Below are 19,290 nucleotides of genomic sequence, written 5' to 3' on the forward strand. Positions count from 1 at the left end.
ACTGGCCACTTATACAAGATGTTGAGAACCCCTTAAATCATCTATCAAATATCAAAACGGAGTTGTGAATATGTGGAACCCACAGAGGAAGGCACGAGAAAACGGGCAGGTCTCAGGTCTAAAGAGCAAGTTCTACAGCAGCTGTATTGCTTACCTCCTGTGCCCCATAAACTTGGAGGACTCACTGTGCTCACATCACAGCCTACTCTTCAACAATGGGCTTCAAAACCCGAAGTACGGATTCGAAAGAATATATACACCCCTATGTTCACTGCAGCATTATTTACAATAGCCAAGATTTGGAAACAACCCAAGTGCCCATCAGTAGATGAGTGGATAAAAAAAGCTGTGGTACATTTATGCAATGGAATACTACTCAGCCATAAGTAAGGAAATCATACCCTTTGCAATAGCAAGGATGGACCTGGAGAGCATTATGCTAAGTGAAATAAGCCAATCAGAGGAAGACAGATACCATATCATTTCACTCACATGTAAAATCTAATGAACAAAATGAACTAACAATCAAAATGTGACACTCATGGAGAACAGAGGGATAGTTGGGGGAGGGGGGAAACCAGATGGGGGTGTGTGGAGGGAAATGAGTAAAAAATAAAAATATACTCATGGACAGGAACAACAATGTGATGATTGCCTGGAGGTGGAGGGAGGGGAAGAAGGTATAGGGGGCATAAATGGTGATGGACAGAGACTTGACTTGGGGTGGTGAACACACAATACATTGTACAGATGATGTGTAGAATTGTGCACCTGAAACCTGTTTTATTTACTAGTGTCCCCCAATAAAGTCAATAAAAAGGAAAAAAAAAAAGAGCTGAAAGCTTTTAAAAAATGGGCTTCAAAGATTAGGGCTGAGAAAATAGACACACACACCACACACTTTGGAAAAATCACGATTTTTGTGCTAGCAATCCCTCAAGTACAAATTTACCGAGTTAATTCAAGTGCAAAAAAATAAAACTATGCCACAAAGATGATCAAATTCTTTTTAAATTTTTATTAAATTTAGAGAGGAAAGGGGGAGGGAGGGAGGAGGAAAGAGAGAGAGAGAAATACCCACTTCCTGTTCCACTTATTTATGCATTCATTGGCTGCTTCTTGTATGTTCCCTGAGGATTGAACCTGCAATCTTGGCATATTGGGATGATGCTCTAACCAAATGAGCTACCCAGCCAGGGCAATGATCAAAATTCTTTAACAAAATAGGCGTACTGTCTAAAATAGCTAATTAAACATTTCTCTATTATTGTAGATATTTTAAAACGATTAGCCAAAATTGGGCTTTGCCTGGGAAAGAAGTGTAAAATATGCTGGAGGGGGAAAAGATATATACTGTTTTTCTTAAGTAAAATAATTACCATACATTTGAATCTAGAAAGACATAACTTACCTGTGGGTTACTATCAAGAGGGAGAAAGTGTGAAAATTGTACTTGGGACCAAGGCATATTATTAGCTTAAATTAGGTACTTTCCATTTCAGTTATCTTAAGGACCAGCTTAATCTGGCTCTGAGTCATAATGTGGCTACTTCTTCCTAAATTTAGAGCTGAGGACAAAGGACAGACCTTGAGGGGCAGAAAACATCCACTTGCAAAGGAAGTTGACATGCAGGTCAAAGGTCACCAGAACACAACTCCCAGCTCTTTGCTGAATGTCAAGGGAAGATACCTCAGGATAATGTGGGGTCCACATCCACAAAGGTTCGCCTGGGGCCTCATGCTGCTTCTTGCCATTGGGTTTGCAGACAAACAGCAAAAGATAGGCAACAAGAGGGTACTTTACCAGTAGGTCATTAACCTGGCCTTGCCCTGTGTCTCCCTCCAATAAGCACTTTTTTCACTACCTTGGATTCAAGGGCTGCCTCCTATTTGACTCTCAGCCCATTCCATTCTAAGCAACTTATAAGTATGAGATGGTTAAATATATTGTCTCTGCCCAGTGATTTGGTTAGGATGGACTGAGATGTGGGGTAGTCTAGGACATAGTCCTCTATAGTCATAAGCAAACACAAGCAAAAGTTCTCTAGTGAAGTTAACTCTAATAAAACTTTTATGCCTTAAAAAAGATACAGCCCAGCCAGCGTGGCTCAGTGGTTGAGTGTCCACCTATGAACCAGGAGGTCAGGGTTCGATTCCCAGTCAGAGCACAAGCCTGGGTTTCGGGCTTGATCCCCAGTGTGGGGCTTGCAGGAGGCCTGTCCATGAGTATTTTATTCTCTGTCATCATTGATGTTTCTATCTCTCTCTCCCTCTCTGAAATCAATAAAAAAAAAAAAAAAATTTTTTATTAAAAAAGGAAAGATGAACCAGCAAGTAGTTGGTTATGTGCTTGAGAAGTGGGTCAAGCACAGATGTAACTGGATAAACATCTTCATTCTATCTAGGACCTTAAGGTCAGGAGTCACCTGGAAATGTTTGTCCAGGAAGGCTTCTCAGGTTTAGAGCAGAAAGGACCAGAAAAACTTACAGACACATCTGGTGAGGGGAAAAATACCAAAATTTATTTTCCAACAGTCAGCATCAGCAGGTAAAACTACAAGGTTTTCTCCGTAGATCGTACATTCACAAGGCATAACAGTGAGAAAGCCTCTGGCATGTCCTCTGTAACAATATCCACTTCACAGTGTAAACAGGTTCTAGTATTGTGTTCATTTACAATTTCAGAAGGAAATCCTGAAGTCAGGTGCAATAACTCAGAGACCAGCTTTTGATACTTTTTGATGTACATTTCCGCATCGAGGGCAAAGACCCCTTCACCCAGAAACCAGGGTCTTTCCTTCTTCTTCCTCATTAAACCATCAGAGCAAAGTTTCAGCATTTGCTTATTATATATGCAAGAAAAGGATTAAAAAAATCACAAAACATCTTGAAGGTCCAGCCGCTCCCACCAATACATCAACTCTTAGGTTTAAGACAGGGACTGGGAACACTTTCAGCGGTCATAAAGTAGGAAAAGAGGGACTAACACTACAGAAATAAAAAATAAATGAGGTGTAGATAAATTAAAGCTTTCATACCCAGGACTCGCCTGTTCCAACTTCGTAACCTTCATGCAATCAATACTCACGGGGGAAAGGAATCTTCACAATTACTTGGCATAAGTCACATCAAAGTTTTTGTAAAAATTAAGTATGTGAACCTCTTATCAGAAACATGCCCCTTCCATGAGTTTCTTCAGAATGAAAGACTCATTTCTTCGCTAGAGTAGGCACTGGTGAGCTAAATTAAGTCACCTGAGGTCCCCTGCTCAGGTGCCCACCTGTCCTGGGTTCAGGAAGGTGGCATCTGGAAACAGGGAATACATTGGCACTCTTAGGGGTCCCACTGAACTGTATTTCAACAAGCAGCAATACACACATTGACTCCCAAGGGACTAAGATCGTCCATTGGAGGGCATCCTACTTACGGTCCCAAGGTTGAAGGAATTTTGTAATTCCACATCTTAGTTTAAAAAAAAAAAAAAAAAGGAAAGTACATTCAAAAAGAAGACAAAAGGAAAGATGGGTGCAGGGTTGGGGGACATACAAAGCAGGTCACCAAGGACAACAGACCTAGTCCATTTAGGTCACCAAGGACAACAGACCTAGTCCATTTACCTGCACACAGTCACCGGAAGTATGCAGCTCCCCCTCCCCAGTTAGGCTAAGCAGTTTCTTTCCCATCGTGGTTTAGTAAGTTCCAACTTGAAACAGGGACAATCTTTGGAAATACTTCCTCTAGCTTGTACAAAGTCTTCATATTTACAGTTTGTCTCAAGTAACAAAGCTACTTTGCAAGACCCGCTTCTTCCAAAATTAAAAAAAAAAAATACTAGTCTGTATTTGTTTTAATATGTGTTTTTGGTTTGTTTTTTTAGCAAAGCAGCATAGCAACATCGTGATTGTTGGACGTGCCTGAGGTTGTGGTCACAACTGTAAACATTTGCACATCAGTAAAAAAACAAACAGGAGGAGATGGGTTCTTAAACGACAACAACAACGACAACAACGACAAAAACAAAAGATCAGTTCAAGCGGTCACTCTGCATTTCTCCTTCACATGGGCCCTCCTGTCGCTTAGCTGACCGCAATCTTGTTTTCCTCCAGGAAGTGAGGGAACTGGTGTTTGGGGACACTGTCAGCAGCACCCGGCTTTTCCACGTCGCTGCTGACGGACTGGGAGCCATCGATCTTGGAGACGGTGGTGTTGTTGACAACGGAGCTGGCACCCAGGGATACCGGGAGAGTTGGAATGCCTCCGCTCTGGATCACCGAGATCTCGTTGGTCTTCATGGCCAGACCACCATTGAGCATGGTGGTGTACTGGTTCCACACAACAGGGTCCACATTCACTGAAGGGGCCATGATTTCCTTGGGAAACACCTCTGGGACCCTCTTTGTGTCTGTTCCTAGAAGGGCCATGGTGTTCTCGATGGCCAGCTTCCTCCCACGGCGCGCGGAGCTGTTGTTGGCGCCGTGCGTCATATAGTGAACCTAGGGGAAGAGGGACAGAAAGGTTCCCACCGAAACAGACATGTGAATGCATGCTGGTAAGCCACAGTTAGCCTGTGTGGGGGTTTGGCTCTACTCAAACAGTATTAACATAATTTATATTTAAAATTAGATTTCACATATAAAAAATCCAGGTATCTGTTCTCTTGAGAGGCAAAAAAAAAAAAAAAAAAAAAAATTAGATGCTTGTACTACCTACTGCTTCTTCAACTTGGCCTCCTTTCTGCAATTACTTTCCTGGTTCTGCTCGAGTTCTCAACCCCCTTTCAGCTTCTTTAAAAAATTGAATGGTACCAGGCTTTCTCATTTCCTCTTCACCGACATCCTTAGTAGTCAGTAGTTACCTCATAGAGCTCCGAAGTGACTTGCTCTTTATCACTCTAAGAAGCTGTTAAGATGTTGCAGGCATAATCTGAAACACTTTACTATATAATTCATTTCATCTCCAGGATAAGCCTGAGGCCATCATTACCAGTATCCCCATGTCTGGGAAACCCAGGTACAAGGAGCACCCGCCTCAAGCCCCCTGTGCAGCGAGAGCAGCTCCAGACCTCCCCTGGTTGATGGCAAGGCCTGTGAACAAATGTAAGCTTTATATTCCTGGGAGTCGCATTAAAAGCTGAAGTTACTTCATGTTCCTCCTCCCGCAGTTTTGCCAACTAGACTGAAAAGAATAGGTTTTTTTGTAATAAGTATTTTCAATTTTTAAAATGACATATACAGTGGTCTCCTAGGTCATCTTTAAGATGAAGTTCCGATCTTTATTCTAACTACAAAGAATTAAACTAGTGTTCTACTCTGGAGAGGGAGAGAAAGAGAACCAGAAAAACATGCCTTCTGTAAAACTAGAGGCCAGGCCAAGAGGAAAACTCAGGTTCCCAATTTCCATCCTGTGTCCTTATGCAGGCTACTTGCAATCCTTATGTGGGAGAGTCTCCTCTCCATCTCCTGTGTGAAATCTTAGGTGGAACCAACTTATCATGTAACAACAGGTCATAGAACCCAACTGTTCTATTTTAAAGGGGTGCTCCTGGACGACACCCCTTGTAAAATGTGTCATTATTTTAGCTGCCACTGAGCTCAGAAAAGAATCACTGATCACAGACACTGATAGCAAGAAGCAGCCAATATCAGAGATGTCGTGAAAGAGGAAACATAATTATTTTGTTTTTTATTTTTTGTTAATCCTCAGCTGAGGACATTTTTCCATTGATTTTCAGAGAGAGAGGAAGGGAGGGAGAGAGATTGAGAAACACGGATCTTGGAGACACATCAATTGGTTGCCTCCCACACGTGCCCTAGTTGGGCCAGGGAGCCAGAGCCAAGGAGGAGGGTCGAGCCTGTAACTGAGGTATATGCCCTTGACCAGAACTGAACCTGGGACCCTTGAGTCCACAGGCCAACGCTCTATCCACTAAGCCAAACCAGCTAGGACAAGAAAATTTACTTCTTTTTAAAGAATATTTCTTTGAAGAGCCAGTTTTGAAGTCTAATATCCCATTTGCTCCTAGTAGAAGGTTTACTATGAATGGAGAACACCAAGAGATGCTGCTCCACACCTGAGTCTTATCCCTGCTGAAACCCTAAGGAACTCACCTTCAAGTTGCCTTTGGTGGTGAAAGCTCGCCCACATATGTTACACACGAAAGGCTTCTCCCCAGTGTGAGTCCGCTCATGAATCTGGAGGGCGCTGGCCGACGAGAAGTTCTTCCCGCACCGCGTGCAGGCGTGCTGCTTGCCCTGGCGGCGTGGCTGGGCCGCTAGCAAAGGTGCCATGCCTGGGGACATGGTTGCGGGTCCAAATGCACCAGGAACTTCGACTTTGACATAGGTTGGCTGGGCTCGGACAAATGTTGACGGGAGACTGCTCCGACCTAGTGTACAGAGAAAAAAATCCCAAAACTTTATCATCTCAAACTCATTCATACTTCAAACCAAAAAAGAACTTGAAAACTACTGCCCACCACTCAACTTCCTGGAAAGGGCTTTCAGGAAGTTCACACCCCGGAACCAGCTCTCCTTTGACTTGACCTGTGCGGAGAATGATCATGACTCAAACACTTAGGAAATTTTACCATTTTGCTGTAAAGGTATGTAACATATAACATGCATTCAAGTTCAAATCCCTACATACATAAAGAGTTACCTTGAAGTATGACCAGGTGCCCATCCTTCTCTATGATGCAGCTGTTACCCCATTCTGCCATTAATGACATCAATAGGCACCCCACCATTTATATGTGCATTTCAAATGGGTTAGATTCTTTTTTACCCCAAGTTATTCATTTGTGAACCTCACACTAGGGAGTGGGACCTCAGAATCAAGAAATTATGGTTTGTCTCAGTGGCCAAATAACAGTGCCCACTTCCTCAAAATTCTTCTACTCTTTAAGATTACCCTTATGTCCCCATGGGGCTCAAACACAAAAATAAAAACAAAAAAATCCACTGTCCATAGCCAAGGTGCACTAAATCAAAGCATGTCCTTACTGGGATCAAGGAAGTTACTCTTTCCCTCCACCCAGAAGTGCAGAACGGCTACCTGCCCTAGAGAGGAGCTGCTTCACATTTATCACTCTCCGTTTGTCAAGTTCAACCCAGGTTCCTTTTGGATGGCCTTGTGCCTGAAATGGACATTAAGTTAAATCCAAAGCTCTATCACCTTCCATCTCAGTGCGGCTGCTGTCCGAGCTGTCTGCTTTGCCACCAGCATCAGGAGACTTGGACTTGATGCTTTCTGCTTGGCTATTGGCCGGGGAGAGGGCCTGAAAGGAGGTTGTCTCCAGGATGTCTGGACTTCGGCTCTGATACTCCTGGTCTCCCATCACTGAGGACGAGGAGTCGTTGGTCAAGCCATCGCTCTCCACCGAACCATTCTCTCTGCTGCTCTGCCGCTGCAGGACCACAGGAGCAGGACCCACCTTCCCCGAGGCCTCCAGGGGGGCCATCAAGGTGAACCCTGTTGTGGGCGATGTCAAGTTGATGCCGGAAAGAGGCATGGGGACCTTTGAGGAGCTGCTGGGAGCATCCTGGGAGCCGACTTCATCAACATCAATACTTTCGACAATGTCGTCGTGACAGACAGCACCTGTGCTGCCATTCTCACCCACCATCATCAGCTCGGGACCCATCAAGTCACAGGGACTCTCCGGCAGGGGTGTGTTGGGAATCTGACCACCCATGTGCATCCGAATATGCTGTTGCAACATGACTGCATTGGTAAACTTCTTCTGGCAGATGGGGCATGAATGCTGTGTCTTTATGGATGTGTTGGTTCGGTGAACCCCGAAGTGTGTCTTCAGGTTGCCTTTGGTGGAGAAAGCTCGGTCACAGATCTTACAGCGGAAGGGCCTCTCCCCGGTGTGGGTTCGGTAATGCATTTTGAGGGAGCTTTGGCAGCTTAAGACCCGGTGGCAAATGAGACATTCGTTGGGGTCAGTGGTGGCCTTGTCAATGTTCTCAACCAGCTGCTGCAACTTCATGGTCTCTGACCCTGGCTCGGGTGTCCCTCTCCCTTGGAAGCCACCAACCCTTGGGGAATTATGGTTTGGCCCCACCCCAGAGAGTAGGGATCCATCCTCACTTTCTGGAGAAGGCCCAGGCTGCAGGTCGGGGACCAGTGGGCCACCCATTAGGTCCTTGGGGTTAGTCCCCGAAGAGAGGTTCTGAGGTAGACCTACATTGGGGGTCCCTGTGACCAGGACAGGTTTGCTGTCTAGAGCGAGACTCGATTCATCTATGGGGACAGGTACAGAGAGTGCATAGGGAACGCCATTGCCTGCTGCCATTTTGTCGTGGAACTCGGTAAACAGCTGGGGGTTCGCCTTCACCTGGGGGTGTCGATGAAAGTGTACCTTGAGGTTGCCCTTGGTGGTGAACCGGTGGCCACAGACAGAGCACACGAAGGGTCTCTCTCCAGTATGGGAGCGGAGGTGGATCTGCAAGGAGCTATCAGTCCCAAAAACCTTGCTACAGTACTTACACTTGTGCCTGTAGAGGGTGGCCTCGTCTTTGGGTTTGACATCCACCGGGGACACGTTGGGTGGCTTCCCTTTCCCTTTCTTAGACGGGTCTAACGCCACCGTGGAGAAAGGGCTCTGGAAGAGCACAGAGCTTGGGGTCGGGGGTAGCAAAGCACCTGGGATGCGGTTCGGGAGCACCCTCGTCCCATCCGGCCTCAGGGCGAAGGACAGCAGCCCCGGGGACACAGAACTGGTTGTGGAAGGGATGCTTGTGTGAGGTAGCTTGGCTTGTTTCAAGGTGTCCAGGGACAGACCTTGGCTTCCAGCTTTCTGGCTGAGCAAAGCCACAGCTGCAGAAACCTGCTGGGACACGTGGCTGCCTAAGGTCTTCAGGGTGTCAGCTCCCGCTGCGCCGGAGTGGAGGGCGTGGGCGGCCCACATGTTCACCTGGACACGGATCTGCTCGGTGAGCTGGATCTGCTGTAGCTGCTGCTGCTGCAGACACAGGATCTGCTCCAGGACCCACGGGATGCTGTTGGCACCGGGCAGGGGGGCGGGCAGTGCATCCGCGCTCCGCTGATTCACTGCCACCTTGGTGCCCCGTAGTGCTTGAAGAGTGACGTTAGTGTTGGCCACTTTGCCTTTGGGTAAATAGCTTAAGTCCTGGGCTGTGGGTGGCAGGGTGGTCTCCGTCTTTAAGTACAAGACAGACTCCGCCCCTGGCTTCTCCTTCATGTCCCCTGAGCTGCTGCCATCCTCCCTGTGACTGTCCTTAATGTTTGGACTGCGTGGCTGGTGGCTCAGCCCGGCCCCGGAGAAGTCTTCGGAAGGCATCGGCCCCTCGCTGTCATTCATGATGAGGACAGGTGGGTGTTTAGTGCAATTTTTCTTATGTTCTAAGAACTCAGAAACGCTGAAAAACTCTCCACAGCATTTCTCACAGATGTGAGTCTCCTCCTGACGAGGCCTCTTTACTGCCGCTCGGTCCCCATTCGTGTCATCGCCAGTCCCCAGGTAGTTCATTGAAGCACCTGTGAAAAGAGAGAAAAAGCTAAGAACTCTGTTCAAGGAAGGAGGAGAGACAATTTCTTGAGAAGAACCATGGCCACACACAATGCAACAGTCTGTGTAAGGAAATCAAATATATATAGTCTGAAAAACCAACTGCTTGTGTAGTGGATCAATGAATATCCTTCCAAATATGTCTATTACTTTTTTATTGATTTTTTTTAGAGGAAACATTGTTTTGTTATTCCACTTATCTATGCATTCGTTAGTTGCATTTTGTATTAGCCCTGACCAGGGATCAATCCGCAACCATAGCGTATTGGGATGACACTAACCAACTGAGCTACCTGGACAGGGTCCAAATATGTCTAAGCACTAACTCCAGCACATGTGTGTTTGACCTTACTTATTTGGAAGAGGAACTTTGCAACTTTCCCATCCCCAATGCCTAGTGTCTTTATAAAGGAAAGGGAGATTAGAGACAGGGGAAAAGGCTGGGTGAGGGAGTTATGTGCTATAAACCAAGGTTGCTGGCTTATAGAAGGTAGGGAGGTAGGAACCAATAGAAAGCAGGACAAAGGCAAGGGACAGATTCTCCCTCAGAGCTTCCAAAAGGAATCGAACCTGCCAACACCCTGAGAGAATACATTTCAGTTGTTTTAAGTCTCCCACTTTGTGGCAATTGATTCCAACAGCCCTAGGAAACTCATACAATTTATCTAAATATGTAAAAGGCTAATATGCAAAGTGTCACTTGCTATGACATGCACTGACCACCAGGGGGCAGCACGGAACGAAAGAAGGCCCCGCCCTGATCACCGGCCAGGCTTAGGGACCCTACCTGTGCATGAATTTTATGCACTGGGCCTCTAGTTATTATCGCCTTCAGAGATTTGCACCCCCACTCAAAGCAGGCCTTCCGATGGCAAATGGATTTCATGTGGTCAATGAAAATTATGTTAGAAATGTGAAAAAAAAGTCACTAACAAGGGATCCTGGTGGCTAACTGGGTTCAAATTAAAACAAACAGAGCTTAGCAGCCTTATCTGTACAGGGACCTCTCACACATACTACACAGAGAGGGTGGAGTTGGACTGCCTGCCTGTGGACTAAAGTGCATGTCCCTATAAAGCAGTTCCTAGAATCCCATTTCAATCAATAAGATGGAACCTTACCCCTCCAATTGGAGCTGTGCAACTCCTGCCAATCAGCTCTATTCTGACCAATCAGGACAGTGCCTTTGGACAAATCAAACTGTGAGGATTTGGAGTCATCATTTGCATGAGGATGTACCAATCAGGGACCAAGGGCAGGGACTTCTGTCCATATAAGTCAGCTCCCCTCAAAGCCAATCCAGCACTGGCCTGTCAATAACAGGTTTGATATGGAGCCCTGGCCAGGTAGGCTCAGTTGGTTAGAGTATTGTCCCAATAAGCCAAGCTTGTGGATTCTATGCCAATCACAGCGCATACATGAAGCAACCAATGATATGTAAATAAGTGGAATGACAAATCAACGTCTCTATCTGAAATCAATAAATAAAATTTTAAAAGCCATGTGTAATTACAACTTCATAAGGTAGATGTCTGGGTTAAGTGATTCATTCAACAAATGCTTGAGCACCTACTTGTGCTTGGCACCAACCATCCTAGATCTGTGAAAAGTACAGATACTATTCAGGGGTCCTCAAACTACGGCCCGTGGGCCACATGCGGCCCGCTGAGGACATTTATCCAGCCCGCCGGGTACCGCTGCCTGTCCTGCTTAGCAGCCGACTCGTCCAGGGCCCACAGTGCGCATAGGAATTTGTTCATAGTTTTTTTTTAAACTATAGTCCGGCCCTCCAACGGTCTGAGGGACAGTGAACTGGCCCCTGTTTAAAAAGTTTGAGGACCCCTGGAGTGAACATTAGTTTCTCCACCTCTTCTATTTATTTTTAATTCTCACCCAAGGATATTTTTATTGATTTTAGAGAGAGAGAAACATCAATCAGCTGGCTCCCATAGCCACTTTGACTGGGGATGGAACCTGCAATCCAGGTATACGCCCTGACCAGGAATCAAACCCACAACCTTTTTGGTGTATGGGAAGGCACTCCAAACAAACAAGCCACCTACTAGGGCTCTTTGAAAAGAATTCTTTTCTATCCTCTCCCTCCCTCACCTATTTCTAAAGGTGGGCAACTAGGGCTGCTGACAACAGTCTTGACTAGCTCATCTAATACTTCTCACCTTGTATGATGAAAAGGTAAGCCTCCAGGATTCTGACTAGGCACCTCTAGGTGCCCCATAAACACTACCCTTACCCACACCTCCATTTGAACTCTTCCTTTGTTCTTTTACTTCCTGTCATGTTTCTTCTGTTGAGAATGCAACTATCTTTCCTCTCACAGAAACTCCAGGGGGAACAGGAATGCCTGAGGAGTCAGGTTGGCTGGGGGAGGAAGGGGTGGCTAGAGCATAGGTTACCACCTTTCTGGGACACCCAGAGTTGACTTTAAAGTTAGGACACACCCTAGCTGGTTTTGCTCAGTGGATAGAGCGTTAGCCTGCGGACCAAAGGGTCCTGGGTTTGATTCCGGTCAAGGGCACGTAACTCAGTTGCAGGCTCCTCCCAGGCCTAGGCCAGGTAGAGGCTTGTGCAGGAGGCAACCAATCGGTGTGTTTCTCTCACACCAATATTTCTGTCTCTCCCTCCCTTCCACTCTCTCTTAAAAAAATCAATGGAAAAATATCCTCGGATGAGTATTATAAAAAATAATAAAATAATATAGTTAGGACGCAATGCAGCTCTGAACTTCCAGGTGGTGCCAGCAAGGAGGTACCTACCGCCTTCCTTCTTGTCCCAATACTGTTCCACAACAGTCATTACTTCAAGAATCAAGTTAAAAATGCTTGTCAACTCCTAGAACACAGATAGACAGCATCTATGGCACACTTCCCCAAGATGTGAAATGCTCAGTGCTGGTGTTGCTCAGTGGTTGGAGCACTGGGCCTCACACCAATTAGTTCCGGGTTCAATTCCCAGCCCTCTGATCTATGTGTCCCTTTCACAGCTATGTTTATGTTTCTCTCTCTTAACTCCCTCCCCTCCCTTCCTTCTATTCTCTCTAAAAATAAATGGGAAAAATATCCTCAGGTGAGGATTAATAAACTGTATACACTTTTGTACTATGGTTTCTTTTTAGTTAGCATGTTTACACCCTTTGTCTCAACCATTCTATTTCTGGAAATCTCCAGGAAAGCCTACCCCACAATACCCATTCCACTTTGTAAGGGTATGAACAACAAACTATACACTTCATACTCTGATACCCAAACCCACTTATCTTTGCAGCCACATGATCAAACAAGTCTTTGCTCCCAATTCGAAGATATGGAAACTGAGACTCAGAAACAATTAAGTAGCTCAATGGGACAAACTGATAACCAGAAAATGGAAGAGCAGGGATTGTCTTCTTAAATACTGTAAGGGCAGTTCTGTGGCCTCATTTATCATTGTTTCTTCTAGAGCAGAGCTTCTCCAACTTTTTCTTCATTTCACCTCTCTATAGAGGCTTTTAAAGCATTTTTTTCCTAATCACCCCCTTGCCATGAAATGTTAATGCCACAAATATATTGTATATCTGGTCGAACACTGTGATCCTTTGGAAGGCCACAAACCACTAATATCCATCAATGTTTTTGACTCCCCCCCCCCCCAAAAAAACACCTTCTACCCCCTAGGGGATAATATTCCCTCATTGAAGCTAGGCTGGCGTGGCTCAGTGGTTGAGTGTCAACCTACGAACCAGGAGGTCACGGTTCGAGCACATGCCTGGATTGCGGGCTCCATCCCAGTGGTGGGCATGCAGGAGGCAACTGATCATTGATTCTTCTCATCATTGATGTTTCTCTCTCTCTCCCTCTCCCTTCCTCTCTGAACTAAAAATATATTTTAAAAAATATTCCCTCATTGAAAATGCAGGTTTTCTAAGACAGACATTCTTAAACTGGGGTCCATGGAATTAGATAGGAAAAAAATTAACTTTCTTTTCACTAACCTGAACTAAAATTTAACAATTCTTTTAATTCTGATTGTAGAGAACATACCACAGTGTGTGTGTGTGTGTGTGGTAGGGGGTAGTACAAGGTATTTATTTTCAGTAATCGAAACCAAAATTTAATGTTTATTTTAATTATGAATGTAAGGAACACGCCACAGTTGGGGGGTGGTGGTGGCGGGGGCAGCGAAAGGTATTTATTTTCAGTAACCTGCACTAAAATTCAGTGTTTCTGTTCATTATGAATGTAGGGAACACATACCACAGTGCTATCACAGAACCTGTGAGTTTGTCTCAACAGAAAACAGATTATTGTCGTGTGGTGTTAAGGCTGTTGCATTACTGGAAATTCTAGAAATTACCTGACCAGCTGCTACAGCTTACTGTGTTCATAAAGAAGCACGTGTCACTTTATTGCTAATGTTTTTGCTTTTGATAACTATCTCAATGCAATTTATTTCCCGGTATTTCTATGCATTTCCTTTTACGTATTTAAACAAGTTTTGGTTGAGCAGGGCTCTATGGCACAAAAAAGGTTAAGCTCCCCTGCTCTAGAAGGATCTAACAGTTCCAGGAGTGATTTACGACCCGAATACCAGCTTGCCTTCACTGTATACACAGACTCGCCTCTTCTGTAGCCATACCAGCCACATCCCACTTGAATCTTAAAACAGCAGGAGCTCTGTTTGCTTGCGCAGTAAAAAGTACTTCTACATCCAGACCACCATTGGCAAATACTGAAACCGTATTTGCCAAAGAGTGAGAGGACTGTTATGAACAATTGCTGGGCATGCTTAAGTGAACCCTTCCCAAAAGGAAAAAAGCAAAGTTCAGAGGATTACAGAGCAAGTAAAGCTTACATCCTTCCACCCCACCCCCACGCCGAATTTTAGGAATGTTATCTCCCAGCATCTAGTTATCCAATAAGTTGGAAGAATGCAGTAAACCCAGCAGGGGTCTTAGATTCAATCACTGCCAAATGGATAGAAAATACTCTTTCCATTGTATAGGAAGAAAAGCTCATCTACCAAAGGCCAATCAAATGCTGGAGATGAGAAAATGCTTCAAAAAAACAAGTTTATCTTGAGAAGCATTGGGACTCAAGCTTATCTCCCTCATCCCTATATTAAAGAACTACAATGAGTAGATTAAAGTACACAATATCTACTACCCTCCCCCACACGCAGGATAATTACCAAAAACAAAAGGAAATTGAGAAGTCCTCTAGGACTGAGCCAGTTGAAAGTGCCTTTTTACCTTCTTATCTGAATTCCACAATCTGAGAAACACTTAATAAGCCTTTAACTTCATTCATAGATGGCAAATTAGAGCTGTAATTAAGCTTCTACTTAATGGAGAGCTAAAAAAATTGTTCCAAACAGTCTAGGATCAAAATTCAGGAACTCTGCTGAAAAGAGGGGGGAAGGGGGCAAAAGAATTAAAGGAGGTTGCAGAGCTGCTAGCAAGTGTGAGCACTGCTATCCGCGCTCTTGACATCATAGAGATGTGATCCATTTTGCCCCAACTGGAGCTCATCTTTGAAGCAAATTTGTAACATTCATGCAGACAGGAAACTTTTGTTGCCTCCTTCTCCAGGGCCCCCTTGAACAAAGCCTGACACAGGAACAAAATTATGGGGGGTGGGGGGTTGTCAAAAAAAGAGATGGTGGTGACTGAGAGGCAGTTCTTGTCTGGATATAGAGGCTTTTAAAAATGTTCAGGTACTTTTTAAAAACAATCAAAAGTACAATAGATGATGAAAAGGGGAACTTCTTGAACTCTTCCCCCATCATTTTTCCAGGGCAATAAAGGCCAGAGCATCAAACCCAAAGCCTCCAGACCCACATCTCAGAAATTGAAAGGGAGGAGAGATGATCAAACTCAACCAGCCAAACACTGGACATGGCCCCCTCATCAAAGGAACTGACAGAAAATTCCATCCCATAGCCCAGTGGTCGGCAAACACATTAGTCAACAGAGCGGCAAACCGCAGTTTGCCGACCACTGCCATAGCCAGTTCCTCTTAAGACCAGGACAAACAGCCCTTGTAGCGAGGCTGCAATCCAACAAGACAAGGCAGCCACCGTCAAGCCATTTCAACTGGGAGCTGCAACTTACTCTCAAATGAGTAAAAATGAGAACTAAAGATAACGTGCTTAAGGTCCCAGGCTAGTGTCTGGCATACAGTAAGCTGCAGATAAAAATGCAGAATTATCTCAATTGGAAGTTCAGCACCATCTTGACAAAATAAGTAAAACAAAGATCCTGATCAATAGAATTATGGATCACATTCCCAGTACCGTGAGCTTTCCACAGTTGAAATGATCTAAACAGGACACTTAACACCACTGTAGACTAGAACCCGAAAGCTCAGAGAAACCAGGTGGGCCTCAAAGGTTGCATCACTGAAAGGCACACTACCAGACTGGAGCACACATCTCTAAAACCTTACAATAAACCCAAATTCACTTAAAGAGAGGAAGGGCCAACTCTGTCCTGCCTCCAAGGTGGTCCCCAACTCCCCACAGGTGAGGAAGCCAGCAGAGGCTTGAATGACCAACTACTTGTGCAATAACCTCTTTAATGAACCAAAAGGGATTGTGCCTCTTCCCACTCAGAATCACAGAAAGTCGGCTTCCAACATTAATGCTACTAACCCACACATTTCCCTCTCCCTCAATAAAAGGGGAGCTCCCAAATGCCCTATTTTCAAAATCCTTACTGGCCAATGTAGATTATTTCAGTTTAGAAACTGGGGCCAGGCAGTTATTTGAAACTTGGGAATCTTAATCATGTAAGGTTGTAATCCAGTTTAGCACAAAGGGCACTGGAAACTCTTTTGAGAAAATGCTAATTTTCCTGTGTGTAGCTGGAGTCCCCCTGACCACCTGCAGATGTTTTGATCTGCTAATTGATCGCCAGACTTCATTTTCCTCCCTCAAAAAACGGTATTCTTCACAAGTGGTTCTCACATTGGCGCTGCAAAGTAAGATCGGCCCCATGTTAATTTAAAATTACACATATCTATATATCTGCCTTTCTAATATAGCTATATCTGTATGTACTCAGATACAGACAGGCTGCCCAAATGCAAAGTGCAGCCACTAAAATGTACTGCTTGGGAAAACTGCCTTCTGTCCCACGGTGGTAACTGGGACTCTGCAAACACAACCTAGGATCGAGGAATTCTTTCCAAGAACCCCAAAGACTTGGCAAATATCCAGCACAGCCAGGGATCCCGCCGGCAACTGCCTGGAGTCCCCAGGGACACCCATCCTTGGCCCTGCCCAACGTTCCCCATTCCCCCCCACACCCTGTCCCATCAGGTGAGAGCTGGTACCTGCGAGGGGACCGCCTCTCAGCGAAGCACGCGGCTCCGGACTAGGCCTCCAGGGGGCGCCCGCGCGCAGCTCGGCAGCCGCTCGACCCCGCGCTGCCCGCTCCGACCCCGCTGATCAAGAGCGACCTCCCCCTCCCCCCACCTCCCAATAGTGAGGGAGCGCACCGCCGGGCCCGAGACAGAACAGTCCGGTTAACTGACTGCAAATTCCAGCCAGCCCCCTCCCCGCAACAAGTTCCCCTGAAGGTGCAAACGCCACCGGAGTCCCACCAGTGCGCGCTCACCCAAAATGAAGGGGGAAGGGAGGTCGGAGCAGGACGGGAGGGTCAGGGGCAGGAGCGCCCTCTTCCTGGAGGCGGCGGGCGGGCGCGGGGTTAACCCTTTTGTTCCAGGTGGGCCAGCGGCTTCCCCCACCCCCCAGGCACAGAGCGGCCACCCTCCTGGGACCTGGGGTGCTAGCGACACGACCCTCAGGCACCCCAAAACGCACAGCCTGCCCCCTCAGTGAAGCCAATCTCTCTCATTTGCCCTGGAAAAAAAATGTTATTTTGCAGGTAGTTGGGCTTTATATGAACCCACGCTGTAGTTGGGAAATGTACGCATTCCCTCCCCAAAAAGAAAAGCGGGCAGGAGTCTTAGAGTAGCGACCGTCTTCCCATCCGAGTTCTACCTCCGAGTGTCTGGGGGGCCGCACCCCCACTAACAGCTTAGAATTGGGAAGCAGGGGGCGGCACGGCCGCGCGGAGTTAAAGCCCACCCTCCCCCATGTGAGCGCTGAAACTTATCAGGCGACAATTTGGCGGGCCGGGCGGAGAGAGATAGTGGGAATCAACTCGCTCCCCAACCTCCCGTCTAAGTGACCGGGAGAAGGGGGCCGGCCGGCCGCCCGGTCGGGGCCAGGGTCTGAGCTCCCCCGACCCGGGGAAACCCGGGCGCGGCAGCGTGGCCGCCCGGTCCCAGGAGCTCGCCGGCTGCGGCCGCGGCCGCCCAGCCCCAGCCCCGCCGACCTCTCCCGCTGGCCCCTGGGGCGCTGGGGGAGCCGGGCGCCCGAAGAAGCCGTGCGAGGCGCGGGGCGGCGCACCCCGCGGGGCTGTGGCCCCCGCCCCGGCCCTGGGTGCAGCACCTCGGCGCCGGCTATTTTGGGAATCGGAAATCAAGATGGCTGAGGTCAGGCCCCGAAGGTGAGGGCGAGCGGTGTCGCCCGCGGGGAAAAGCGAAAACCGAAAAAGAGACTTTCTTTAAAAGGAACTATTGGGCCCTTCTCCACCCCTCCGGGCCCTCCAGTCCCCTCCGCAGCGCGGGTGGCCCGCACCCCGCTCCCCGGGGGGGGGGGGCAGAGGTCGCGCCCCCTCCCCCCGCGGGCCCGGGAGGGGCGCGAGCGCAGATCGCCTCCCCGGGGGGCCTCCCGCGGGGCGCCGCCCCCCAGCTCCCAGAGAGGCCCGAGGGGTGAGGGAAGGTGGGGGACCCCCGGGGTCTTTCTTTGAAAAGCGGCGCCAGGAGGGAGGAGGGGAGCCTAAGTTACAAGTGGGGGGGGGGTGGTGGTAAGGGGAGTGGAACCAATTAAGAGGGGCAGCGGACAAGGAGAGGAACCTCTCGGGAGGGAGACGGTGGGGGTCCATCTTACAATAAGAAGGGAGACCTCGGGGTGAAATTCACACAAGTGAGGGGAAGCGGTAAAAAGGTAAAATTAACCAGGGCGCCGCGGGGCGGGGGCTGCTCGCGTCGCTGGACCTGCGCCCCGGCAGTACTCGGCTCCAGGACCCGCACAGGAGCTGCCTGCTCCCCGCTGCCCGCGCCCTCGAGGGCCCTCGAACCTTCGGGAAAGCCGCCCCGGGCAGCGTCCGGCCCCACTCACCCGGCTCCCCCATCGCCGGCGCCGCTGCGGCCGCGGCCGCGAACTCCGGGGCCGGCTGGAGCGGCTGCTGCTCGCCGCGGTCCTCCTCGGAGTTGATGTGCTGGGGTTTCGCCTGCTTGCGCCTCGACATGGTGCGAGCATGGGGGCGCCGGGAGAGCCGCGGCGACTCGCCCACTCCGCCACAAATTCCTGGAGTTGGGAAATTTACCCCCCTTCGGCCGGAACGCGCATGTCCCAGTAATTATTATTATCAATAATGCATTGCGATTTATCATGAGCCCTGACAGCTGATTGGCCTGGGTCCAAGACCTCAGAGATCATTTAAATAAGCCCTCATTGATCAGGGAGGGGCGAGGCATGCTGGGCTTTGTAGTCCGGCCCTACAGGCGACAAAGGCGTGTTCGTCCCGGGAGCGCAACTAATTAGCATCCGGGCTCAGATTGGCTGGGTCGCGGACGAAATCTTCGGGGAGGGGGGGGTCGACCCATCCTTCCCTCCAGCGACCTAAATCCTTGGAGATTAAATGAAAAAGAACTGTGTACTTATTAAAAAGTCGGGGGCTTACGTGCAAG

The 19,290-nt window shown here is 47.8% G+C and overlaps 1 protein-coding gene across 3 annotated transcripts; it reads right to left on the reverse strand.

The window, feature by feature from the left end:
* Nucleotides 1–2,507: 2,507 nt before the first annotated feature.
* Nucleotides 2,508–18,848, reverse strand: SALL4 (spalt like transcription factor 4; the record flags this gene model as incomplete). 3 transcript variants are annotated; one of them, XM_080685180.1, is made up of 4 exons in its annotated part: nt 2,508–4,493; nt 6,108–6,385; nt 8,494–9,504; nt 18,719–18,848. In XM_080685180.1, 4 exons carry the CDS (start codon nt 18,846–18,848, stop codon nt 4,077–4,079), a joined length of 1,836 nt encoding a protein of 611 aa, XP_080541306.1. In that variant the 3' UTR covers nt 2,508–4,076. The 3 variants fall into 3 exon arrangements, with proteins under 3 accessions (XP_080541306.1, XP_080541305.1, XP_080541307.1); XM_080685179.1 differs by having other exon boundaries at nt 7,174–9,504; XM_080685181.1 differs by lacking the exon at nt 8,494–9,504.
* Between the last annotated feature and the right edge of the window lie 442 nt (nt 18,849–19,290).

This window comes from Plecotus auritus (genome assembly GCF_963455305.1).
Source record: "Plecotus auritus genome assembly, chromosome: 8".
NCBI classification, from domain to species: domain Eukaryota; kingdom Metazoa; phylum Chordata; class Mammalia; order Chiroptera; family Vespertilionidae; genus Plecotus; species Plecotus auritus.